This window comes from Tachyglossus aculeatus, chromosome 22 (genome assembly GCF_015852505.1).
Source record: "Tachyglossus aculeatus isolate mTacAcu1 chromosome 22, mTacAcu1.pri, whole genome shotgun sequence".
NCBI classification, from domain to species: Eukaryota; Metazoa; Chordata; class Mammalia; order Monotremata; family Tachyglossidae; genus Tachyglossus; species Tachyglossus aculeatus.
In genome coordinates this window covers 3,772,120-3,799,871 of record NC_052087.1, presented here as the reverse complement: position 1 = coordinate 3,799,871, position 27,752 = coordinate 3,772,120, and the positions used below count along the sequence as shown (strand labels likewise).

At 49.1% G+C, this 27,752-nt stretch overlaps 1 protein-coding gene across 1 annotated transcript; it reads left to right on the top strand.

Moving 5' to 3' along the window:
• DKK3 (dickkopf WNT signaling pathway inhibitor 3) lies at nt 1-27,752 on the top strand. Its single transcript, XM_038764412.1, has 8 exons — nt 1-60; nt 3,492-3,711; nt 7,170-7,301; nt 8,665-8,748; nt 23,897-23,989; nt 26,180-26,324; nt 26,432-26,588; nt 27,382-27,752. The coding sequence occupies exons 2-8, from the start codon at nt 3,505-3,507 to the stop codon at nt 27,608-27,610; spliced, it is 1,047 nt and encodes a 348-aa protein (XP_038620340.1). The 5' UTR covers nt 1-60; nt 3,492-3,504; the 3' UTR covers nt 27,611-27,752.

Genomic DNA, 27,752 nt, shown 5'->3' with positions numbered 1-27,752 from the left:
CACCGCAACACAACACAACACCGCAACACACAACCCAGCCCGGGCCCCGGAGCCCAGCAGGTGAGCAGGCCGGGGCGGGCCGGGGGAGGAGGTGCGGAGCCTTGGCCTAAGCGCTGGGCTCTTCCAGACTGTGAACCCGTTGTTGTGTAGGGGCTGTCTCTATATGTTGCCAACTTCTACTTCCCAAGCGCTTAGTACAGTGCTCTGCACGCAGCAAGCGCCCAATAAATAGGATGGAGTGAATGGGATGAATCCGTTTGAATGAGCGGGGACGTCTAGACTGTGAGCCCACTGGTGGGTAGGGACTGTCTCTATATGTTGCCAACTTGGACTTCCCAAGCGCTTAGTACAGTGCTCTGCACGCAGGAAGCGCCCAATAAATAGGATGGAGTGAATGGATGAATCCGTTTAAATGAACAGGGACGTCTAGACTGTGAGCCCACTGTTGGGTAGGGACCGTCTCTATATGTTGCCAACTTGTACTTCCCAAGCGCTTAGTACAGTGCTGTGCACACAGGAAGCGCTCAGTAAATTATTTTATTTGATATTTTATTTTATTTTGTTAATATGTTTTATGTCTTTCATCAGGTCGTTATAGGCAAAGTGTCTGCTAGTTAATAATCAATCAATCGTATTTATTGAGCGCTTCCTGTGTGCAGAGCACTGGACTAAGCGCTTGGGAAGTCCAAGTTGGCAACATAGAGAGACGGTCCCTACCCAACAGCGGGCTCACAGTCTAGAAGAAGAATAAGAAGAATAATAGTTCTGTTGTGGTGTTCTTTCCCAGGCGCTTAGTACAGTGCTCTGCACGCAGGAAGCACCCAATAAATAGGATGGAGTGAATGGATGAATCCGTTTGAATGAGCGGGGTCGTCTAGACTGTGAGCCCACTGTTGGGTAGGGACTGTCTCTAGATGTTGCCAACTTCTACTTCCCAAGCGCTCAGTACAGTGCTCTGCACGCAGGAAGCGCCCAGTAAATAGGATGGAGTGAATGGGATGAATCCGTTTGAATGGGCGGGGACGTCTAGACTGTGAGCCCACTGTTGGGTAGGGACCATCTCTCTATGTTGCCAACTTCCACTTACCAAGCGCTCAGTACAGTGCTCTGCACACAGGAAGCGCTCAATAAATTATTTTATTTTATATTTTATTTTATTTTGTTAATATGTGTTATGTCTTTCATCAGGTCATTATAGGCAAAGCGCCTGCTAGTTAATAATCAATCAATCAATCAATCAATCGTATTTATTGAGCGCTTACTGTGTGCAAAGCACTGTACTAAGCGCTTGGGAAGTACAAGTTGGCAACATATAGAGACAGTCCCTCCCAGTGTGCCAAGCGCTGGCCTAAACGCTGAGGTAGGAAGATCCGTGCGTGTGTCAGGGTGGTAGGAGTTCTATGTGCCAAGCACTGGCCTAAGCGCTAGGGTGGTTAATGATAATAATAATAATAATAATAATAATAATAATAATAATAGCATTTGTTAAGCACTTACTATGTGCAAAGCACCCTTCTAAGCACTAGGGAGGTTACAAGGTGATCAGGTTGTCTCACATGGGGCTCACGGTCTTAATCCCTATTTTACAAATGAGGTAACTGAGGCTCAGAGAATAATAATAATAATAATAATAATAATAATGGTATTTATTAAGCGCTTACTAAAATAATAATAATAATAATAATAATAATAATAGTATTTATTAAGCGCTTACTATGTGCAAAGCACTGTTCTAAGCGCCGGGGGGGTACCAGGTGATCAGATTGTCCCACGTGGGGCTCACAGTCTTAATTCCCATTTTACAGAGAAATGAAGTGACTTGCCCAAGGTCACCCAGCAGACAAGTGACGGAGCGGGATTAGAACCCATGACTTCTGGCTCCCAAGCCCGGGCTCTTTCCGCCGAGCCGCGCTGCTTCTCTAATGATGGTATTTCTTAGGGCCTTTCTATGTGCCGAGCACTGTACTGGGCAGTGGGGCTGGAAGATCCGTGTGTGGAAGTGGGAGGGGTCACTATGTGCCAAGCAATCAATCAATCAATCAATCGTATTTATTGAGCGCTTACTGTGTGCAGAGCACTGGACTAAGCGCTTGGGAAGTACAAGTTGGCAACACAGAGAGACAGTCCCTATCCAACAGTGGGCTCACAGTCTAGAAGGGGGAGACAGAGGACAAAACCAAATATACTAACAAAATAAAATAAATAGAATAGATATGGACAAGTAAAATCAATCAATAAATAGAGTAATAAATATGTACAAACATATATCCATATATACAGGTGCTGTGGGGAAGGGAAGGAGGGAAGATGGGGGGGGATGGAGAGGGGGACGAGCACTGTCCTAAGCGCTGGGGTAGGAAGATCCGTGCGTGCATGTGTGGGGTTGGTGGGGGTTACTGTGAGAAGCAGCGTGGCTCAGTGGAAAGAGCCCGGACTTGGGAGTCCGAGGTTGTGGGTTCTAATCCTGGCTCCACCACTTGTCTGCTGGGTGACTTTGGGCCGGTCACTTCACTTCTCTGGGCCTCAGTGACCTCATCTGTAAAATGGGGATGCAGACTGTGAGCCCCACGGGGGACAACCTGATCACCTTGTATCCCTCCCAGCGCTTAGAACAGTGCTTGACACATAGTAAGCGCTTAACAAATACCATCATTATTATTCTGTGCCACACACTGGGGTAGGAAGATCTGTGCGTGCACGTGTGGGGGTGGTAGGGGCTCAGTTAGACTGTGAGCCCGCTGTTGGGTAGGGACCGTCTCTATATGTTGCCAACTTGGACTTCCCAAGCGCTTAGTACAGTGCTCTGCACACAGTTAAGTGCTCAGTAAATATGACTGAATGAATGAATGAATGGAAAGAGCCTGGGCTTGGTAGTCCGAGGTTGTGGGTTCTAATCCCAGCTCCACCACTTGTCTGCTGTGTGACTTTGGGCAAGCCGCTTCACTTCTCTGGGCCTCAGTGACCTCATCTGTAAAATGGGGATGCAGACTGAGAGCCCCAGGTGGGACCACCTGATCACCATGTATCCCTCCCAGCGCTTAGAACAGCGCATGGCACATAGTAAGCGCTTAACAAATACCATCATCATTATTATTATGTGCCATGCGCTGGGGTAGGAAGATCTGTGTGTGCATGTGCGGGGGTGGTAGGGGCTCAGTGGAAAGAGCCTGGGCTTGGTAGTCCGAGGTTGTGGGTTCTAATCCTGGCTCCGCCACTTGTTTGCTGTGTGACTTTGGGCAAGCTGCTTCGCTTCGCTGGGCCTCAGTGACCTCATCTGTAAAATGGGGATGCAGACTGTGAGCCCCACAGGGGACAACCTGATCACCTTGTAGCCCTCCCAGCGCTTAGAACAGCGCTTGACACATAGTAAGCGCTTAACAAATACCATCATTATTGTTATTCTGTGCCACGCAGTGGGGTAGGAAGATGGCAGTGTGTGTCGGGGGGGAGGAGGCGGGGGCGGTTGGGGTGACCTGAACCTGTGCCCGCAGGTGTTCGCCGAGGATGCCGGGGGTCCCGGGGGTCCTGCTGCTGGTGGTGGTGGTGGTGGTGGTGGTGGTGGGCTCGGCCTGTGCGGCCCCAGCCGGGGGCAACGAGCCGGGCCCGGCCCCGTGGCCCCCGCGGGAGGAGGCCACCCTCAACGAGATGTTCCGGGAGGTGGAGGAGCTCATGGAGGACACCCAGTACAAGCTGAGGAGCGCCGTCCGAGAGGTGGGTGCCCGCCGCGGCAGGCCGGTCGGATCTGGCAATCGATCAATCGTATTTATTGAGCGCTTCCCGTGTGCAGAGCACTGGACTGAGCGCTTGGGAAGCCCAAGTTGGCCACATAGAGGGACGGCCCCTACCCAACAGTGGGCTCACGGTCGAAGCGCTGCCTCTGTTCTAAGAGCGGGGTTGGCTCAGTGGAGCAGCATGGCTCAGGGGAAAGAGCCCGGGCTTTGGAGTCAGAGGTCAGGGGTTCAAGTCCCGCCTCCGCCAGTTCTCAGCTGGGTGACTCTGGGCGAGTCACTTCACTTGTCCGGGCCTCAGTTCCCTCATCTGGAAAATGGGGATTAAGACAGTGAGCCCCACGTGGGACAACCTCGATGACCTTGTAGATATGACCTTGACATGTATCTATGTTTGTACATATTTATTACTCTATTTATTTTACTTGTGCATATCTATTCTATTTATTTTATTTTGTTATTTTGTTAGTCACTTCACTTCTTTGGGCCTCAGTTCCCTCATCTGGAAAACGGGGATTAAGACTGTGAGCCCCACGTGGGACAACCTCGATGACCTTGTATATATGACCTTGACCTGTATCTATGTTTGTACATATTTATTACTCTATTTATTTATTTATTTTGCTTGTGCATATCTATTCTATTTATTTTATTTTGTTATTTTGTTATTTTGTTAGTCACTTCACTTCTCTGGGCCTCAGTTCCCTCATCTGGAAAATGGGGATTAAGACTGTGAGCCCCACGTGGGACAACCTCGATGACCTTGTATATATGACCTTGACCTGTATCTATGTTTGTACATATTTATTACTCTATTTATTTACTTATTTATTTTGCTTGTGCATATCTATTCTATTTATTTTATTTTGTTATTTTGTTATTTTGTTAGTCACGTCACTTCTCTGGGCCTCAGTTCCCTCATCTGGAAAACGGGGATTAAGACTGTGAGCCCCACGTGGGACAACCTCGATGACCTTGTATATATGACCTTGACCTGTATATATGTATATATGTTTGTACACATTTAGTACTCTATTTATTTTACTTGTGCATATCTATTCTATTTATTTTATTTTGTTAGTATGTTTCGTTTTGTTCTCTGTCTCCCCCTTGTAGACTGTGAGCCCACTGTTGGGTAGGGACCATCTCTATATGTTGCCAACTTGTACTTCCAAAGCACTTAGTACAGTGCTCTGCACACAGTAAGCGCTCAATAAATACGATTGATTGATTGATTGTATCCCCGCCCCAGCACTTAGAACAGTGCTTGGCACATAGTAAGCGCTTAACAAATACCAACATTATCATTATTATTATTAATTTCTCTGGGCCTCAGTTCCTTCATCTGTAAAATGGGGATTAAGAGTGTGAGCCCTCCGTGAGACATCCTGATTACCCTGTACCCTCCCCCCCCCCAGCGCTTAGAACAGTGGTTTGCACATAGTAAGCGCTTAACAAATGCCATCATTATTATTATTATTAGCAGGGGGAGATACAAGGTCGTCAGGTTGTCCCATGTGGGGCTCCCAGTCTTCATCCCCATCGGACAGATGAGGTCACTGAGGCCCAGAGAAGTGAAGCGACTGGCCCAAAGTCACCCCGCTGCCAGCGCTTAGAACAGTGCTCACTGCTTAGGACAGTGCTTTGCACATAACGCTTAATAAATGCCATTATTCATTCATTCATTTATTCATTTGCTGTGTGCAGAGCACTGTACTAAGCGCTTGGGAAGTACAAGTCGGCAACATATAGAGACGGTCCCTATTCATTCATTCAATCGTATTTATTGAGCGCTTACTATGTGCAGAGCACTGGACTAAGCGCTTGGGAAGTACTAGTCGGCAACATATAGAGACGGTCCCTATTCATTCATTCAATCATATTTATTGAGCGCTTACTATGTGCAGAGCACTGGACTAAGTGCTTGGGAAGTACAAGTCGGCAACATATAGAGACGGTCCCTATTCATTCAATCGTATTTATTGAGTGCTTGTGTGTGCAGAGCACTGGACTAAGCGCTTGGGAAGTACAAGTCGGCAACATATAGACGGTCCCTATTCATTCATTCAGTCGTATTTATTGAGCGCTTACTGTGTGCAGAGCACTGGACTAAGCGCTTGGGAAGTACAAGTCGGCAACATATAGAGACGGTCCCTATTCATTCAATTGTATTTATTGAGTGCTTACTGTGCAGAGCACTGTACTAAGCGCTTGGGAAGTACAAGTCGGCAACATATAGAGACGGTCCCTACCCAACAACGGGCTCACAGTCTAGAAGGGGGATGTAGACAGGTGTCAAAATCGTCAGAACAAATAGAATTAAAGCTATAGGCTTGTCATTAACAAAATAAATAGAATAGTAAATATGCAGCGTGGCTCAGTGGAAAGAGTGCGGGCTTTGGAGTAAGAGGTTATGGGTTCGAATCCCAACTCCGCCACATCATCATCATCATCAATCGTATTTATTGAGCGCTTACTGTGTGCAGAGCACTGTGCTAAGCGCTTGGGAAGTACAAGTCGGCAACATTTAGAGACGGTCCCTATTCATTCAATCGTATTTATTGAGCGCTTACTGTGCAGAGCACTGTGCTAAGCGCTTGGGAAGTATAAGTTGGCAACATATAGAGACGGTCCCTGTTCATTCATTCAATCACATTTATTGAGTGCTTACTGTGCAGAACACTGTACTAAGCGCTTGGGAAGTACGAGTCGGGAACATATAGAGACTTTGTGCCCAAAGTCACATGGCTGACAGTTGGTGGAGTTGGGATTTGAACCCATGACCCCTGACTCCAAAGCCCGTGCTCTTTACACTAATATTAATACATATTTACTATTCTGTTTATTTGCTAATGATGTGCATATGGCTATAATTCTATTTATTCTGACAATTCTGACACCTGTCCTCATGTTTTGTTGTCTGTCTCCCCCTTCTAGACTGTGAGCCCACTATTGGGTAGGGGCCATCTCTGTATGTTGCCAACTTGTACTTCCCAAGCGCTTAGTCCAGTGCTCTGCACACAGTAAGCGCTCAATAAATACGATTGAATGAATGAATGGAGATGGTCCCTATCCAACAACGGGCTCACAGTCTAGAAGGGGGATGTAGACGGGTGTCAAAATCGTCAGAACAAATAGAATTAAAGCTATATGCTTGTCATAGACTGTGAGCCCGCTGTTGGGTGGGGACTGTCTCTGTGTGTTGCCGACTTGGACTTCCCAAGCGCTTAGTACAGTGCTCTGCACACAGTAAGCGCTCAATAAATACGATTGATTGATTGATTAACGAAATAAATAGAATAGTAACTATGTGCAAATCAAATAGAGTAATAAATCTGTACAAATATATACAGGTGCCGTGGGGAGGGGAAGGAGGTGGGGAGGAGGAGAGGAAAAAGGGGGTTCAGTCTGGGGTTGATCAGCGCTGGCTTAAATTCGCAGATGGAGGCCGAGGAGGGGGCGGCTACTGCTTGGAAGACTCCCCTGGGCGCAAGCGGACCCGGCCTCCCCGCCAACTTCCACAACCCCCAGCTGGGGAACCTCACCCTGCGCACCCACCTGGAGACGGACAAGGTACCTGGGGGGCTCCTCTCGGGTTGGCCTCTCCCCAGCGCTTAGCGCAGTGCTCTGCACGCAGCAAGGACTCAGTAGACCCCTTCGATGACGAGCCCAAATGGGCACATCCATCCATCCATCCATCAATCAATCATCAATCGTATTTATTGAGCGCTTACTGTGTGCAGAGCACTGTACTAAGCGCTTGGGAAGTACAACCGGTCTTGTCGATAACATCATCTCCGCCCAGCCGGCCGCCCGTTTGCTATTCGCCCCGCACCCATAGCACTTGCATATCTGTCACTTGATTTGTGTTAATTCATTCAATCGTATTTATTGAGCGCTGACTGTGTGCGGGGCACTGTACTAAGCGCTTGGGAAGTCCGAGTTGGCAACATAGAGAGGCGGGCCCTATCCGACGGCGGGCTCACAGTCTAGAAAGTGGGCTCACTCAACGATGAGGGTATTCGTTAAGCGCTCAATAAATACGATTGAATGAATGAATGAACGAATTCATTAGAAAGGAGAAGCAGCGCGGCTCAGTAGGAAAGAGCCCGGGCTTTGGAGTCAGAGGTCATGGGTTCAAATCCCAGCTCCGCCAACTGTCAGCTGTGTGACTCTGGGCAAGTCACTTCACTTCTCTGGGCCTCAGTTACCTCATCTGGAAAATGGGGATGGAGACTGTGAGCCCCACGAGGGACAACCTGATCACCTTGTAACCTCCCCAGTGCTTAGAACATAGTAAGCGCTTAATAAATGCCATTATAATAAAAAAAAAGGAAGGGCCCCGGGTAATGGCGGTATTTGTTTAGCACTTACTATGTGCCAGGCACTGTGCTAAGCGCTGGGGTGGATACCAGCAAATTGGGGTGGACACAGTCCCAGTCCCCATTTTCCAGATGAGGTCCCGGAGGCCCAGGGAAGTGAAGCGACTTGCCCAAGGCCACACAGCAGACGAGTGGCGGAGCCGGGAAGAGTGACCTCGTGACTCTGAGGTGGCCCTTTGCTCAAGTCACTTCTCTGGGCCTCAGTGGCCTCATCTGTGGAATGGGGATTGAGACCGTGAGCCCACGTGGGACAACACGGCTCAGGGTAAAGAGCCCGGGCTTTGGAGTCAGAGGTCACGGGTTCAAATCCCGGCTCCGCCACTTGTCAGCTCCGTGACTTTGGGCAAGTCACCTCACTTCTCCGGGCCTCAGTTGCCTCATCTGGAAAACGGGGATGAAGACTGTCCCACGGGCGGACAACCTGATCACCCTGTAACCTCCCCAGCGCTCAGAACAGTGCTTTGCACATAGTAAGCGCTTAGTAAACGCCATCATCATCACCCAGCAGCTCCGCCGGCCCTCTGACCCTCCCTTTCCGGCTCCGCGGCCCCTAGGTGACGGACAACCAGACTGGGCAGGCTGTCTTGGCCGACACCGTGGTCACCTCGCTGGACGACGGCGGCGACAGAAGGAAGCACGTGAGTTCACCCGCGTCCTGCCAAGGCGACCGCGGGCCTCGGGGAGGTTGGGGGTCCCCCCGGCCCCCGTCCGGGGTCCGGCTGGACCCCCCCCAGGAGCAGGCCCAGAGAGGTCCGAGCGCTGGGAGCCGAGGGGGTCGGGGCCGGGAGGAGGAAGAGGAGAAGTTGATGGTGAGAAAAAGTGCCGGGAGGAAGTCGTGTGCCACCAACCATCTGCTGGACACATGGAGGAAAGAATTGGGGACCTCGGTGCGGGGGCTGAGTGTGATTGACTTATTATAATTATTATCATCGCTCCATTTTTCTCCAGCGGGGAGGGGCCGCTGGGCCCCCGAGGAGTGGGCGTGATAGGGGCAGAAGGAGGCCTGCCGTGCGTGGTATAATCATAATAAGGATGGTGTTCGTTAAGCGCTTACTATTGTGCCTGGCACTGCTCTAAGCTTATTATAATTATTATTATCACTCCAGTTTTCTCCAGCAGGGAGGGGCCGAGGGGTGCCCGCTGGGCCCCCGAGGAGTGGGCGTGATAGGGGCAGAAGGAGGTCTGCCATGCGCGGTATAATCATAATAAGCGTGGTATTTGTTAAGCGCTTACTATTGTGCCAGGCACAGCACTAAGCTTATTATAATTATTATTATCGCTCCATTTTTCTCCAGCAGGGAGGGGCCGAGGGGTGCCCGCTGGGCCCCCGAGGAGTGGGCGTGATAGGGGCAGAAGGAGGCCTGCCATGCGCGGTATAATCGTAATAAGGATGGTATTCGTTAAGCGCTTACTATTTGCCAGGCACTGCACCAAGCTTATTATAATTATTATTATCGCTCCAGTTTTCTCCAGCAGGGAGGGGCCGAGGGGTGCCTGCTGTGCCCCCGAGGAGTGGGCGTGATAGGGGCAGAAGGAGGCCTGCCATGCGCGGTATAATCATAATAAGGATGGTGTTCGTTAAGCGCTTACTATTGTGCCAGGCAATCATCATCAGTCGTATTTATTGAGCGCTTACTGTGTGCAGAGCACTGTACTAAGCGCTTGGGAAGTCCAAATTGGCAACATATAGAGACGGTCCCTACCCAACAGTGGGCTCACAGTCTAAAAGGGGAAGACAGAGAACAAAACCAAATGCACTAACAAAATAAAATAAATAGAATAGATATGGACAAGTAAAATAAAACAATAAATAGAGTAATAAATATGTACAATAGGCAATGCACTAAGCTTATTATAATTATTATTATCGCTCCATTTTTCTCCAGCAGGGAGGGGCTAAGTGGTGCCCACTGGGCCCCGCAGGAGCGGGCATGATAGGGGCAGAAGGAGGTCTGCCATGCGCGGTATAATCATAATAAGGATGGTATTCGTTAAGCACTTACTATTGTGCCAAGCACTGCACCAAGCTTATTATAATTATTATTATCGCTCCATTTTTCTCCAGCAGGGAGGGGCTAAGGGGTGCCCGCTGTGCCCCACAGGAGTGGGCATGATAGGGGCAGAAGGAGGTCTGCCGTGCGCGGTATAATCGTAATAATGGTGGTATTTGTTAAGCACTTACTATTGTGCCAGGCACTGCACCAAGCTTATTATAATTATTATTATCGCTCCAGTTTTCTCCAGCAGGGAGGGGCCAAGGGGTGCCTGCTGTGCCCCCGAGGAGTGGGCGTGATAGGGGCAGAAGGAGGTCTGCCGTGCGCGGTATAATCATAATAAGGATGGTATTTGTTAAGCGCTTACTATTGTGCCAGGCACTGCATTAAGCTTGTTATAATTATTATTATCGCTCCAGTTTTCTTCAGCAGGGAGGGGCTAAGGGGTGCCCGCTGTGCCCCGCAGGAGCGGGCATGATGGGGGCAGAAGGAGGTCTGCCATGCGCGGTATAATCGTAATAATGATGGTATTTGTTAAGCACTTACTATTGTGCCAGGCACTGCACTAAGCTTATTATAATTATTATTATTATCGCTCCATTTTTCTCCAGCAGGGAGGGGCTAAGGGGTGCCCACTGTGCCCCGCAGGAGCAGGCATGATAGGGGCAGAGTTAGGTCTGCCATGCGCATTATAATCATAATAAGGATGGTATTTGTTAAGCGCTTACTATTGTGCCAGGCACTGCACTGGGCTTATTATAATTATTATTATCGCTCCAGTTTTCTCCAGCAGGGAGGGGCCAAGGGGTGCCTGCTGTGCCCCCGAGGAGTGGGCGTGATAGGGGCAGAAGGAGGTCTGCCATGCGTGGTATAATCATAATAAGGATGGTATTCGTTAAGCACTTACTATTGTGCCAAGCACTGCACCAAGCTTATTATAATTATTATTATCGCTCCATTTTTCTCCAGCAGGGAGGGGCTAAGTGGTGCCTGCTGGGCCCCGCAGGAGCGGGCATGATAGGGGCAGAAGGAGGTCTGCCATGCGCGGTATAATCATAATAAGGATGGTATTTGTTAAGCGCTTACTATTGTGCCAGGCACTGCATTAAGCTTATTATAATTATTATTATCGCTCCAGTTTTCTTCAGCAGGGAGGGGCTAAGGGGTGCCCGCTGTGCCCCGCAGGAGCGGGCATGATAGGGGCAGAAGGAGGCCTGCCATGCGCGGTATAATCGTAATAAGGATGGTATTTGTTAAGCCTTACTATGTGCCAGGCACTGCACTAAGCACTGGGGTGGAGACAAGCAAATTGGGTTGGACACAGTCCCTGTCCCATGTGGGGCTCATGGTCTCTATCCCTATTTAACAGATGATGATGATGATGGCATTTATTAAGCGCTTACTATGTGCAAAGCACTGTTCTAAGCGCTGGCGAGGTTACAAGGTGATCAGGGGGGCTCACAGTCTTCATCCCCATTTTCCAGATGAGGAAACTGAGGCCCGGAGAAGTGAAGTGACTTGCCCAAAGTCACAGAGCTGACAAGTGGCGGAGCCGGGATTTGAACCCGTGACCTCTGACTCCAAAGCCCGGGCTCTTTACACTGAGCCATGTTGTGCCACATGGGCTCACCGTCTTAATCCCCATTTTACAGATGAGGTCACTGAGGCCCAGAGAAGTGAAGTGACTTGCCCAAGGTCAGATGGCAGATGGGTTCGAATCCCGGCTCTGCCACGTGTCTGCTGTGTGACCTTGGGCAGGTCACTTAACTTCTCTGGGCCTCAGTTACCTCATCTGTAAAATGGGGATGAAGACTGTGAGCCCCACATGGGACAACCGGATCACCTTGTATCCTCCCCAGCGCTTAGAACAGTGCTTTGCACATAGTAGGCGCTTAACAAATGCCATCATTATTATTAGTATGGCAGATGAGTCTTCTAGACTGTGAGCCCGTTGTGGGCAGGGACGGTTTCCCTTTGTTGCTCAACTCTACTACTTCCCATGCTCTGCACCCAGTAAGCGCTCAGTAAATACAATTGAACGAGTGGTGGAGCTGGGATTAGAACCCACGACCCTTCCAACTCCCAGGCCCATGCTGTATCCGGTGGTCTATCGATGGGGCTGATGGTGTGTGTCATTTTTGGTCATTTCAATCAATCAATCAATCAATCAATCAATCGTATTTATTGAGCGCTTACTGTGTGCAGAGCACTGTACTAAGCGCTCGGGAAGTACAAGTTGGCAACATATAGAGACGGTCCCTACCCAACAGTGGGCTCACAGTCTAAAAGGGGGAGACACACGTATTAGCTTGCACCGATTTGTATATATGTTTGTACATATTTATTACTCTATTTATTTATTTTACTTATCCATAGCTTTTCCATTTATTTTATTTTGTTAGTATGTTTGGTTTTGTTCTGTGTCTCCCCCTTTTAGACTGTGAGCCCGCTGTTGGGTAGCCCCTTCTTTCCTCTCCCCCTCGTCCCCCTCTCCATCCCCCCGTCTTACCTCCTTCCCTTCCCCACAGCACCTGTATATATGTATATATGGTTGTACATATTTATTACTCTATTTATTTATTTATTTATTTATTTTACTTGTACATTTCTATCCTACTTATTTTATTTTGTTGGTATGTTTGGTTCAGTTCTCTGTCTCCCCCTTTTAGACTGTGAGCCCACTGTTGGGTAGGGACTGTCTCTATGTGATGCCAATTTGTACTTCCCAAGCGCTTAGTACAGTGCTCTGCACATAGTAAGCGCTCAATAAATACGATTGATTGATTGATTGATTGATTGACCGTCTCTATATGTTGCCAACTTGTACTTCCCAAGCGCTTAGTACAGTGCTCTGCACATAGTAAGCGCTCAATAAATACAATTGATGATGATTCAGCGGTCAGTCGGTGGGATTTATTGAGCGCTTACTCCTTAGTACAGTGCTCTGCACCCAGTAAGCGCTCAATAAATACGGCTGAATGACTACCGTGTGCAGAGCACTGTGCTAAGCGGACGTTAATATAAATAAACACGTCTGGGGTATGTGCACGACGGCTGTGGGGCCGCAGGTGGAACGAATTGCTCCAGGCTCGTGTGCGTGGTGGCTGCTTGAAAACAGTCCACGATCCTTGGCAGGCTCCCGGGAAAGTTGGCCGGGAATCCTGGGAAGCCTTCGACAGGCGAGGAAGCTTGTCTTGAGAGCTCCAAAAGGAGGGAACTGGAAGCCAGAATTGAAGATTTCCGTGCCCAGACGCCATCAGTTCCACAAATGACCCACGGGGATTGATTTGTTTTTCCCCATCCCGACTCGTCCCGGATTGCGGGCCCGGACGCTCCGGGAAACTCACGAGAACTTGCTAGCAGGGGGGCTCTTCCTCGGCCTCGAATATCTTCCAGCAGACCGAGACGGGCCTGGGCCCGTTTTTCCGTCCCAGTGGGAGGTTTGGCCTTGTTCCTTCTCCTGCTCGGGCGCCGATGCTCGGAGCCGGGGCCAGACAGTCGATCAATTAGTCGATCGGATTTATTGAGCACTCAGCGCGTGCGAGTTCCCCGTCCTAAGCGCTTGGGAGATGAGGACCACAGACCGATGTAACAGACGCATCCCCTGCCCACCACGCGCTCACAGTCTAGAGCCGGGAGGGCCCGGGGAGAGGAGCGAACTTGGGTAGGGACCGTCTCTATATGTTGCCAACTTGTACTTCCCAAGCGCTTAGTGCAGTGCTCTGCACACAGTAAGCGCTCAATAAGTACGATTGATGAGGATGATGAGCGAACGTCGGTCGGAGGGTTGGTGTTCGGCAGGAGGAAGGCCTAGGGCAGAGCTGGCTAGTGAGATTTATGGTAATAATAATAAGAATTGTGGTATTTAAGTGCTTCCTCTCTGTCAAACACCGTGATACTAATAACGATGATGGTATTTGTTACGCGCTTTGCACATAGTAAGCGCTTAATAATAATAATTGTGGTATTTCAGTGCTCCCTCTCTGTCAAACACCGTGATACTAATAACGATGATGGTATTTGTTACGCGCCTTGCACATAGTAAGCGCTTAATAAATGCCGTCATTATTATTATTACGCGCTTATATTGTGCTGAGCACTGTTTTAATCAACCACATGGGGTTCACAGTCTAAAGAAGGAAGGGATAATAATAATAATAATAATCCTGCTCCTTTCTGCATCACCCTTACTCCCTTTGCTGGGTTTTTTTTTTTTTTGGTGGCATTTGTTAAGCGCTTACTATGTGCGAAGCACTGCTCTAAGCGCTGGGGGGGATACAATAAACAGGCACATTCCCTGCTCACAACGAACTTACAGTCTAGCGGGGGAGACGGTAATATAAATGAAGAATTATAAAAATTGTGGTGTTTGTTAAGCGCTTACTATGTGGCCGATACTATGGTAATGGTGTAGCGTGGCTTGGTGGAAAGAGCACAGGCTTTGGAGTCAGAGGTCAAATTTATTGAGCGCTTACTGTGTGCAGAGCACTGTGCCTAAGCCCTGGGAAAGTACCATCCAGCGCTTAGAATAGTGCTTTTCACATAGTAAGCGCTTAATAAATGCCATCATTATTAAAATATGTACATATATGTATATCCTGTATATATGTATATATCATCAATCGTATTTATTGACCGCTTACTGTGTGCAGAGCACTGTACTAAGCGCTTGGGAAGTACAAGTTGGCAACATATAGAGACAGTCCCTACCCGACAGTGGGCTCACACTTGTACATATTTATTACTCTATTTATTCATTTATTTATTTATTTATTTATTTATTTATTTATTTATTTTGCTTGTACACATCTATTCTATTTATTTTATTTTGTTAGTAAGTTTGGTTTTGTTCTCTGTCTCCCCCTTTTAGGCTGTGAGCCCACTGTTGGGTAGGGACTGTCTCTATATGTTGCCAACTTGTACTTCCCGAGCGCTTAGTACAGTGCTCTGCACACAGTAAGCGCTCAATAAATGCGATTGATTGATTGATTGATTATTACCATTCGGCCACAGAGAGACAATCCCTACCCAACAACGGGCTCACAGTCTAAAAGGGGGAGACAGAGAACAAAACAGGTACACAGGCGTCCATATCATCAGAATGGATAAATGGAATTATAGATCATCAATCGTATTTATTGAGCGCTTACTATGTGCAGAGCACTGTACTAAGTGCTTGAAGTGTATAGATATATACACTTCATTAATAAAATGAATAGAATAATCAACATATACATATAGACCCAAGTGCTGTGGGGTGGGGAAGAGGGTAGAGCAGAGGGAGGGAGTCGGGGTGACGGGGAGGGGGAGGTTACCCCATTTTACAGATGAGGTCACCGAGGCGCAGAGAAGTGACTCACCCAAGGTCATATGGCAGGAAAGGGGCGGAGGCAGGATTCGAATGCAGGTCCTCCTGAATCCCGGGCCCGGGGCTCCGTCCACTGGGCCTCGCTGCCTCCACCTCGGCTCCTGCTGCCAAGTTCGGGGTCTCGGAAGCGGCGCCCCGTGTTCCCCGGAGCTCGGGAGGGGAAGGCAGCAGTTCTGGAGGGGGAAGTGCTCTGGACGTTTTGCAGAACTGCTGCCTAATAATAATAATAATAATCATGATGGTATTTGTTGAGCGCTTACTGTGTGTCGAGCACTGTTCTAATAATAATAATAATAATAATAATGGCATTTATTAAGCGCTTACTATGTGCAAAGCACTGTTCTAAGCTTGGGGGAGATTACAAGGTGATCAGGTTGTCCCACGGGGGGCTCACAGTCTTCATCCCCATTTCACAGTTGAGGTAACTGAGGCACAGAGAAGCGCCGGGTTAGATACAAGGTTATCGGATTGTCCCATGTAGGGCTCACAGTCTTCATTCCCATTTTACAGTTGAAGTAACTGAGGCACAGAGAAGCGCCGGGTTAGATACAAGGTTATAGGAGTGTCCCACGGGGGGCTCACAGTCTTCATCCCCATTTCACAGTTGAGGTAACCGAGGCACAGAGAAGCGCCGGGTTAGATACAAGGTTATCGGATTGTCCCACGGCGGGCTCACAGTCTTAATCCCCATTTTACAGTTGAGGTAACTGAGGCACAGAGAAGCGCCGGGTTAGATACAGGGTTATCGGATTGTCCCATGTGGGGCTCACAGTCTTCATCCCCATTTCACAGACGAGGGAACTGAGGCCTAGAGAAGTGAATCATCAATCATCATCAATCGTATTTATTGAGCGCTTACTGTGTGCAGAGCACCGTACTAAGCGCTTGGGAAGTACAAATTGGCAACCTAGAGAGACAGTCCCTACCCAACAGTGGGCTCACAGTCTAGAAGGGGGAGACAGAGAACAAAACCAAACATACTAACAAAATAAAATAAATAGAATAGATACGTACAAGTAAAATAAAGTAATAAATATGTACAAACATATATACATATATACAGGTGCTGTGGGGAAGGGAAGGAGGGAAGATGGGGGTGAAGCGACTGGCCCAAAGTCCCACAGCTGACAAGGAGTGGAGCGGAATTAGAACCCGTGACCTCTGATTCCCGGGCCCTTGCTCTTTCCACTGTGCCAGGCTGACATGGTGAGGACACGGCCCAGCCGTCCCGGGGCTGGCTCTCTCCCGTCCTCAGGCCCCGTCAGCAGCCCCCGTTCCTGCCACGTGACCTTGGATAAGTCACTTCTCTGAGCCTCGGTTACCTCGTCTGTAAAATGGGTGAAACTCCCCCTCCCTGTCTGCTGCTCAGGGGTCTCAGAGAGAGGAGAGACTCCCCTGTCCCACAAGCCCCTGGGTGAGGCCTCCTCCTCCTCCTCCTCCTCCTCCTCCTCCTCCTCCTCCTCCTCCTCCTCCTCCTCCAAGAAGCCCTCCCTGACTAGGCTCTCCTTTCCTCTTCTCCCGCTCCCTTCCGCGTCGCCCTGACTGGCTCCCTTTATCCATCCCCCTTCCCATCTGTAATTCATTCATTGTTATCTGTAATTCATTCATTCAATCGTATTTATTGAGCGCTTACTGCGTGCAGAGCACTGTACTAAGCGCTTGGGAAGTACAAGTTGGCAACATAGTAATGAGAAGCAGCATGGCTTAGTATATATGTTTGTACGTATTTATTACTCTATTTTATTTGTACATCATCATCATCAATCGTATTTATTGAGCGCTTACTGCGTGCAGAGCACTGTACTAAGCGCTTGGGAAGTCCAAGTTGGCGACATAGTAATGAGAAGCAGCGTGGCTTAGTATACATGTTTGTACGTATTTATTACTTTATTTTATTTGTACATCATCATCATCATCATCAATCGTATTTATTGAGCGCTTACTGCGTGCAGAGCACTGTACTAAGCGCTTGGGAAGTACAAGTTGGCGACATAGTAATGAGAAGCAGCATGGCTTAGTATATATGTTTGTACTTATTTATTACTCTATTTTATTTGTACATCATCATCATCATCATCAATCGTATTTATTGACCGCTTACTGCGTGCAGAGCACTGTACTAAGCGCTTGGGAAGTCCAAGTTGGCAACATAGTAATGAGAAGCAGCATGGCTTAGTATATACGTTTGTACGAATTTATTCCTCTATTTTATTTGTACATGTTTATTCTATTTATTTTATTTTGTTAATGTTTTGTTGTCTGTCTCCCCCCTTCTAGACAGTGAGCCCGCTGTTGGGTAGGGACCGTCTCTCTATGTTGCCAACTTGGACTTCCCAAGCGCTTAGTGCAGTGCTCTGCACACAGGAAGCGCTCAATAAATACAATTGAATGAATGAATGAATAGTGGACAGAGCCCGGGCCCCGGGAGTCAGAAGGTCACGGGTTCTAATCCCGGCTCCACCGTCGGTCTGCTGGGTGGCCTTGGGCAAGTCGCTTCACTTCTCTGGGCCTCAGTTCCCTCATCTGTAAAATGGGGATTACGACCGTAAGCCCCACGTGGGACAGGGACCGGGTCGAACCCGATCTGCTCGTAATAATGATAATGGCATTTGTTAAGCGCTTACTATGTGCAAAGCGCTGTTCTAAGCGCTGGGGGGGATACAGGGTGATCAGGTTGTCCCGCGGGGGGCTCACAGTCAATCCCCATTTTGCAGATGAGGTAACTGAGGCTTAGAGAAGTTAAGTGACTTGCCTAAGGACACACAGCAGACATGTGGCGGAGCCGGGATTTGAACCCACGACCTCTGACTCCAAAGCCTGTGCTCTTTCCACCGAGCCACGCTGCACGATTCCCGTAGTATCTGCCACATAGTAAGCGCTTAACAAATGCCGCAATTTTTCTTATTATTCATTTCTATTACCGTCTGTCTCCCCCGCTGGACTGTAAGGTCGTCGTGAGCGGGGAATGTGCCTGTTTATTGTTGTATTATGCTCTCCCAGGTGGGTGGGGAATGTGTCTGTGTTACACTGGTTATATTGTCCTCTTCCAGGTGGTTAGTACAGTGCTGTGCACATAGTAAGCGCTCAAAAAATCTGTCCGGCTGAGGGGAACGGCACAGGAAGGGGCCCGTGTCTACCCCGACCCGTGAGGCGGCTGTGATGGAGAAAAGCTGTAGAACAGACTTGGAACCAGGCCCCTCCCGGCCCTGAACTTGGGACTTCTGCCTCCTTTGTGCGCCTCTCCGGCCTGGAAAATTGAGGGTTTGGAACGCTTCCCGCCTGTTTTCCATGATTTCATGTGTGGGAGAAGTCTCCCGGCGGAGGGTTCGGGCTCTCCCTCCCCCCAACACGCTCAGTTGGCAGCCGGAGAGGGCCGGACAGCGCTAGCCGCCACTGCAGAGGAGGAGGAACTTATAATAATAATAATAATGATGGCATTTGTTAAGCGCTTACTATGTGCAAAGCACCGTTCTAAGTGCTGGGGAGGATACAAGGTGATCAGGTTGTCCCACATGGGGCTCACAGTCTTCATCCCCATTTTACAGATGAGGTAACTGAGCCCGAAGCCACACAGCAGACACGCGGTGGAGTGGGGATTTGAACCCATGACCTCCGACTCCCAAGCCCGCGCTCTTTCCCCTAAGCCACGCTGCTTCTCTTATGAGGGTCGTCTAACTGGGAGTCTCCTCCGGGGTGGCCTCCGGAAGGCGGAGGAGCGGGGGGCTACTGTCTGGCCATGGGGGCTGAGGGGAGGCCGAGTCTGGCAGCTGTGGCACTGGGACAGAGAGGTGGGAACCACAAGCAGGAAGGGGCACGGAGGGGGGGAAGGTCAGTCAGTCGTATTTACTGAGCGCTTCATTCATTCATTCATTCATTCAATCGTATTTATTGAGCGCTTACTGTGTGCAGAGCACCGTACTAAGCGCTTGGGAAGTCCAAGTTGGCAACATAGAGAGACAGTCAATCAATCAATCAATCGTATTTATTGAGCGCTTACTATGTGCAGAGCACTGTACTAAGCGCTTGGGAAGTACAAATTGGCAACACATAGAGACAGTCCCTACCCAACAGCGGGCTCACAGTCTAAAAGGGGGAGACAGAGAACTAAACAAAGCGTATTAACAAAATAGAATAGAATAGATATGTACAAGTAAAATAGAGTAATAAATATGTACAAACATATATACAGGTATATATTCATTCAATCGTATTTACTGAGCGCTTACTGTGTGCAGAGCACTGTACTAAGCGCTTGGGAAGTCCAAGTTGGCAACATAGAGAGACGGTCCCTACCCAACAGTGGGCTCACAGTCTGAAAGGGGGAGACAGAGAACAAAACCAAACATATTAACAAAATAAAATAAATAGAATAGATGTGTACAAGTAAAATAAATAGAGTAATAAATATGTACAAACATATATAGGTATATATTCCTTCAATCGTATTTACTGAGCGCTTACTGTGTGCAGAGCACTGTACTAAGCGCTTGGGAAGTACAAGTGGGCAACATGGAGAGACGGTCCCTACCCAACACTGGGCTTCCAGTCTAAAAGGGGTGACAGAGAACAAAACAAAGCGTATTAACAAAATAAAATAAATAGAATAGATACGTACAAGTAAAATAAAGAGTAATAAATATGTACAAACATATATACAGGTATATATTCATTCAGTCGTATTTACTGAGCGCTTACTGTGTGCAGAGCACTGGACTAAGCGCTTGGGAAGTCCAAGTTGGCAACATAGAGAGACGGTCCCTACCCAACACTGGGCTTACAGTCTAAAAGGGGTGACAGAGAACTAAACAAAGCGTATTAACAAAATAAAATAGAGTAGATATGTACAAGTAAAATAAATAGAGTAATAAATATGTACAAACATATATAGGTATATATTCATTCAATCGTATTTACTGAGCGCTTACTGTGTGCAGAGCACTGTACTAAGTGCTTGGGAAGTACAAGTTGGCAACATGGAGAGACGGTCCCTACCCAACACTGGGCTTAGAGTCTAAAAGGGGTGACAGAGAACAAAACAAAGCGTATTAACAAAATAAAATAAATAGAATAGATATGTACAATTAAAATAAATAGAGTAATAAATATGCGCAAACATATATACAGGTATATATTCATTCAATCGTATTTACTGAGCGCTTACTGTATGCAGAGCACTGGACTAAGCGCTTGGGAAGCCCAAGTTGGCAACATAGAGAGACGGTCCCTACCCAACAGTGGGCTCACAGTCTGAAAGGGGGAGACAGAGAACAAAACCAAACATATTAACAAAATAAAATAAATAGAATAGATGTGTACAAGTAAAATAAATAGAGTAATAAATATGTGCAAACATATATACAGGTATATATTCATTCAATCGTATCTACTGAGCGCTTACTGTGTGCAGAGCACTGGACTAAGCGCTTGGGAAGTCCAAGTTGGCAACATAGAGAGACAGTCCCTACCCAACACTGGGCTTACAGTCTAAAAGGGGTGACAGAGAACAAAACAAAGCGTATTAACAAAATAAAATAAATAGAATAGATATGTACAAGTAAAATAAATAGAGTAATAAATATGTGCAAACATATACAGGTATATATTCATTCAATCGTATTTACTGAGCGCTTACTGTGTGCAGAGCACTGGACTAAGCGCTTGGGAAGTCCAAGTTGGCAACATAGTCCCCAACAGTGGGCTCACAGTCTAGAAGGTGGAGACAGAGAACAAAACCAAACATACTAACAAAATAAAATAAATAGAATAGATAGGTACAAGTAAAATAGAGTAATAAATATGTACAAACATATATACATGTACATATTCATTCAGTCGTATTTATTGAGTGCTTACTGAGTGCAGAGCACTGTACTAAGCGCTTGGGAAAGTCCAACGCAACAACGGGCGCCTTCCCTGCCCGTGACGAGCTTACAGCCTAGAGGTGCTCGAGGGACAGGAAGAGGCATCGTAGGATTTGAGCCCACTGTTGGGTAGGGACCGTCTCTATATGTTGCCAACTTGTACTTCCCAAGCGCTTAGTACAGTGCTCTGCGCACGGTAAGCGCTCAATAAATGCGATGGGTTGATCGATTGATGACAAGTCCGAGTCCAAGCTGCAGGGATGCTGTTATCATCTCCCACAAGGTCACAGCCTGCAGGAAGGACCAGGTGATTCCTTTTGTCAGAACTGGGGCCCCGGAGTTTTTCCCCAGCCAGACTGCCCCCTTAATAATAATAATAATAATAATAATTATTATTATTATTATTATTATTATAACGATGGTATTGGTGAAGCGCTTCCTATATGCCAGGTGATGTACTAAGTGCCAGGCTGGATAGCGGCAAATCCGGTTGGACACAGTCCCTGTCCCACGTGGGGCTCCCAGTCTCAATCCCCATTTTCCAGAAGAGGGAACTGAGGCCCAGAGAAGTGAAGGGGCTCGCCCAAGGTCACCCAACAGACAAGTGGCGGGGCCAAGGTTAGAACGCATGAAGCAGCGTGGCTCAGTGGAAAGAGCCCGGGCTTTGGAGTCGGAGGTCATGGGTTCAAATCCCAGCTCCGCCAATTGTCAGCTGGGTGACTTCGGGCGAGTCACTTCGCTTCTCTGGGCCTCAGTTACCTCATCTGTAAAATGGGGATGAAGACTGTGAGCCCCACGTGGGACAACCCGATTACCTTGTATCTACTCCAGCGCTTCGCTCATAGTACGTACTTACCAAGGATCGTAGTTATTATTATCAAGATATTTATTGAGCACTTACTGTGTACAAGAGCACTGAACTAAGCGCTTGGGAGAGTAGAGAAGCAGCGTGGCTCAGTGGAAAGAGCCCGGGCTTGGGAGTCAGAGGTCGTGGGTTCTAATCCCGGCTCCGCCACTTGTCAGCTGTGTGACTTTGGGCAAGTCACTTGACTTCTCTGTGCCTCAGTTGCCTCATCTGTAAAATGGGGAGTAAGTCTGTGAGCCCCACGTGGGACAACCCGATTACCTGGTATCTACTCCAGCGCTTGGCACATAGTAAGCGCTTAACAAATACCAACATTATTATTACAATTCCCTAGAGTTGGTAGACATGATCCCTGCCATTTGAGTTTACTATGTAGCTGGGGAGACAGACATTAAAATAAATTACAAATAGGGGAAGAAGCAGAACATGAAGGTACGTGCTGTGGGGTGAAGAAGCCAAGTGCTTAGGGGTTAGCAATGTGACCTCGTGGACCCCCCCCCAGGCCTGGGATTCAGAGGATCTGGGTTCTAATTCTGACTTCGCCGCTTGTCGGCTGTGGGACCTTGGGTCAGTCACTTCACTTCTCCAGGCCTCAGTTACCTCATCTCTATAATGGGGATGAAGAATGTGAGCCCCATGTGGGACCAGAATGGTGTCGACCTGATTAAATTGTATCTACCCCAACGCTTAGTACAGTGCCGGGCACAGAGCAAGTGCTTAGCAAGTACCATTTTTTTTAAAATAAAGTAGACTCAAGTGTGTAGCGGATCCATGTGTTTCCTAGAGAAGCGGCATGGCCTAGTGGCAAGAGCCCGGGCTTGAGAGTCGGAGGACGTGGGTTCTAATCCCGGCTCTGCCACTTGTCTGCTGTGTGACCGTGGGCAAGTCACTTCACTTCTCTGGGCCTCGTCTGTAAAATGGGGATGAAGACTGTGAGCCCCACCTGGGACAACCTGATTACCTTGTATCTACCCCAGTGCTTAGAACGGTGCTTGGCACATAGTAAGCGCTTAATAATAATAATAATAATGGTATTTGTTAAGTACTTACTATGTGCCAAGCATTGTTAAGCCATAATTATTATTAACAAATAGGGGGGATGTAGGCTTAGTTGAAAAGGCCTCTTGGAGGTGTGATTTTAGTAGGGCTTTGGAGACGAGGAGAGTAATGCGCCATAATGTGTGACAGGGGAGGGCTTTCCGCCCCAAAGGTGGGCCAGGGGCAAACTGTCGGGTGGGGACTGTCTCTATATGTTGCCAACTTGTACTTCCCAAGCGCTTAGTACAGTGCTCTGCACACAGTAACCCTCAATAAATACGATTGATGATGATGACGTGAGCCCACTGTTGGGTAGGGACCGTCTATGTTGCCAGCTTGTACTTCCCAAGCGCTTAGTCCAGTGCTCTGCACAGAGTAAGCGCTCAATAAATACGATTGATTGATTGATTGATTGATTGACGTGGATGTGACGGAGGCCCAGGGCATAGGAAGGCATTAGAGGAGCCAAGCGGCAAGGAGAGGTAAGAGTGGGCCGGCTGACGGAGGGCTTTAAAGGGGCCGACGGGCAGTTGGGGTGGGGCGCAGAGGGATGCCACCCCCCGGCCCAGCCCCCTCGCTCTGTCCCGGGCTCCCTAAGTGGGTACTGTTTCTGGGAAAAGCTTCCCGATTCTCGGTCACCCCGTTCCGTCTCGCTCCCAGGAGTGCGTCATCGACGAGGACTGCGGGATGGGCCACTACTGCCAGTTTTCCAGCTTCCAGTACACGTGCCAGCCTTGCAAAACCCAGCAGGCGGTAAGGACCCCAGGACCCTGCTCTCTGCCCTCCTCGCACCTCCAGCCGTGATCTTTGGATGTGAGAAATTCTCCGCGGCCCCCAGTCCTTCCGGACAGATCTGGAAATTATGGATTAATAACGATAGTATGAATCTATTCTATTAATTAGTATTCATCTACTCCATTTTATTTTGTTAATATGTTTGGTTTTGTTCTCCGTCTCCCCCTTCTACACTGTTGGGTAGGGACTGTCTCTGTATGTTGCCAACTTGGACTTCCCAAGCACTCAGTACAGTGCTCTGCACACAGTAAGCGCTCAATAAGTAGGATTGATTGATTAAGCGCTATGTGCCAAGCACTGTTCTAAGTGCTGGGGGAGATACAAGGTCATCAGGTTGTCCTACGTGGGGCTCACAGTCTTCATCCCCGTTTTACAGATGAGGTAGCTGAGGCCCAGAGAAGTTGTGACTTGCCCAAAGTCACACAGCTGATAAGTTCCTGTATATATGTATATATGTTTGTACATATCTATTCTATTTATTTTATTTTGTTAGTATGTTTGGTTTTGTCCTCTGTCTCCCCCTTCTAGACTGTGAGCCCACTGTTGGATAGGGACTGTCTCTCTGTGTTGCCAACTTGTACTTCCCAAGCGCTTAGTCCAGTGCTCTGCACACAGTAAGCGCTCAATAAATACGATTGATGATGATGAAGTGGCGGAGCCGGAATTAGAACCCACGACCTCTGACTCCCAAGCCCGGCCTCTTTCCACTGAGCCACAACGTTGATTCCTATTAATGTCTGTCTCAATCAATCAATCAATCAGTCGTATTTATTGAGCGCTGTGTGCAGAGCACTGTACTAAGCGCTTGGGAAGTACAAGTTGGCAACATATAGAGACAGTCCCTACCCAACAGTGGGCTCTCCCTCTAGACTGTAAGGTGGTGTGGGCAGGGAGCATGTTCATTCATTTTTAGACCGTGAGCCCACTGTTGGGTAGGGACCGTCTCTATATGTTGCCAACTTGGACTTCCCAAGCGCTTAGTACAGTGCTCTGCACACAGTAAGCGCTCAATAAATATGATTGATGATGATGATGATGATTCAATCGTATTTATCGAACGCTTACTGTGTGCCAAGCACCGTACTAAGCGCTTGAGAATGTACAATATAACATCTAACAGACACAGTCCCCGTTCACCACGAGCTCACTGCCTACGTGCCTCCTGATTCAGTTGTACTGTCTTCTCCCAAGTGCTCAGAACAGAGCTCAGCACAGAGTAAACGCTCAGTAAGTATGACTGATTGATGACCCAAGTTCCGATCCCACCGCATCTCGCCGGGTTGGGTACGTCAGCCAATCAGTGGAATTTACTGAGCGCCGACTGTGGGCTGAGCACTGTACTAAGCGCTCGGGACGGGACAATCTAAGCAGAGTGGACAGCTGCTCATCTCCAGACCAATCAATCGCATTTATTGAGCGCTTACTGTGTGCAGAGCACTGTACTGAGCGCTTGGGAAGTACAAGTTGGCAACATATAGAGACAGTCCCTACCCAACAGTGGGCTCACAGTCTAAAAGGGGGAGACAGAGAACAAAACCAAACATACTAACAAAATAAAATAAATAGAATAGATATGGACAAGTGAAATAGAGTAATAAATATGTACAAACATATATACATATATACAGGTGCTTGGGCTCACAGTCTAAAAGGGGGAGACAGACAACAAAACCAAACATACTAACAAAATAAAATAGAATAGATATGTACAAGTAAAATAAATAAATACAGTGATAAATATGTACAAACATATATACAGGTGCTGTGGGGAAGGGAAGGAGGTAAGATGGGGGGATGGAGAGGGGGACGAGGGGGAGAGGAAGGAAGGGGCTCAGTCTGGGAAGGCCTCCTGGAGGAGGTGAGCTCTCAGTAGGGCCTTGAAGGGAGGAAGAGAGCTAGCTTGGCGGATGGGCAGAGGGAGGCCATTCCAGGCCCGGGGGAGGACGTGGGCCGGGGGTCGATGTAAGCTTGTTGTTGTAGCGTACTCTCCTGAGCGCTTAGCACAGTGCCCGGCGCACAGTAGAGCGCTCAAACGCGATCGGATGAACGACCCCGGAGCCCCTCGACGGCAGCTCCGGCCCGCCGGGCGGTCCGGGGGTGACGGCCCCCCATCCGCCCCCGTCTCTGCCCCCCTCTCCACCCCCGCAGCACTGCGCCCGGGACAGCGAGTGTTGTGGCGACCAGCTGTGCGCCTGGGGCCTCTGTGCCAAGGACGCGTCGCCCGGCGGGGACGGGACCATCTGTGAAAGCCAGCGGGACTGTCAGCTGGGAAGCTGCTGTGCCTTCCAGACGGGTGAGTCGGCCGGGAAGGGAGAGTCCGAGCCGGACCACCTCGGCTGGGAGGTGGGACGCCCCCGGCACTGACCGTCCGTCCGTCCGTCCGTCCGTCCCCGCGCCCAGAGCTGCTGTTCCCCGTCTGCTTGCCGCTGCCCGTGGAGGGCGAGCCCTGTCACGATCCGGCCGGCGGCCTCCTGGACCTCATCACCTGGGACCTGGAGCCCGACGGAGTCCTGGACCGCTGCCCCTGCGCCAGTGGCTTCACCTGCCGACCCCACGGGTGAGGGCGTCTCCCCCAGCTCCACAACCTGCTGGCTGGTCCGGGCCGCGGAGGCTGGGGTGATCAATCAATCAATCAATCGTATTTATTGAGCGCTTACTTTGTGCAGAGCACTGTACTAAGCACTTGATCGTTTCGGGCCGGAGGCGGGGGTGGCAGCGAACCCTGGGGCACGATGGAGATGCCGAGGCAGCATGGCTTAGCGGATAGCGCGCGGGCCTGGGTTCTAATCCCACCTCCGCCGCTGTCGGCTGGGTCACCTTGGGCAAGCCACTTCACTGGTCCCCAGTTCCCTCATCTGTAAACTGGGGATGACGACTCAGAGCCCCGTGTGGTTCAGGGACTGTGTCCAACCTCATTTGCCTGTAATAATAATAATAATAATAATGATGATGGCATTTATTAAGTGCTTACTAGGTGCCAAAGCACTGTTCTAAACGCCGGGGAGGTTACAAGGTGATCAGGTTGCCTCACAAGGGGCTCAGTCTTAATCCCCATTTTTATGGATGAGGTAACAGGCCCAGAGAAGTGAAGTGACTTGCCCGAAGTCACCCAGCTGACAATGGGTGGAGCTGGGATTTGAACCCATGACCTCTGACGCCAAACCCCGGGCTCCACGCTGCTTCTTGTGCAACACCCCAGCGCTTAGTGCAGTGTGTGGCACATAGTGCTTAACAAATACCCCAATTCACTCATTCAACTATAGAGCGCTCACGGTGTACAGAGCACTGTATGAAGTGCTTGGAAAGAGTACAATGCTATTATTTTTATTATTACCGATCGCTGCCCACAGCCACCAGCCAGTGTCCGTGTGCGAGCTGACCTTCAACGACACCCACCCCGGGGGTGCCCTCTGGGACCTGCCGCTGCGGGACGCCCCGGCGGGCCGGGAGGAGGACGGGGCCGACGCCGTCTGGGAAGCGCGGAAGGAGCTCCTAGCCCTGGAGAGGAGTCTGGCCGAGGGGGCTGCGCTGCTGGACCCCCCCGGGGCCTCCGACCCGCTCTTGGGAGACCCCGTTTAGAGGAGGGAGGAGGCCCCGCGGCCCGCCGCCGTACGGGGCATCGTGCACACTGTCCGCCCGCGTAGGCCTCAAACGCTCCGCCCGATAGATGTGCAATAAAACGAGGTAACCCGCCTTCCCCGCGCACAGGCCTCCACCCCCA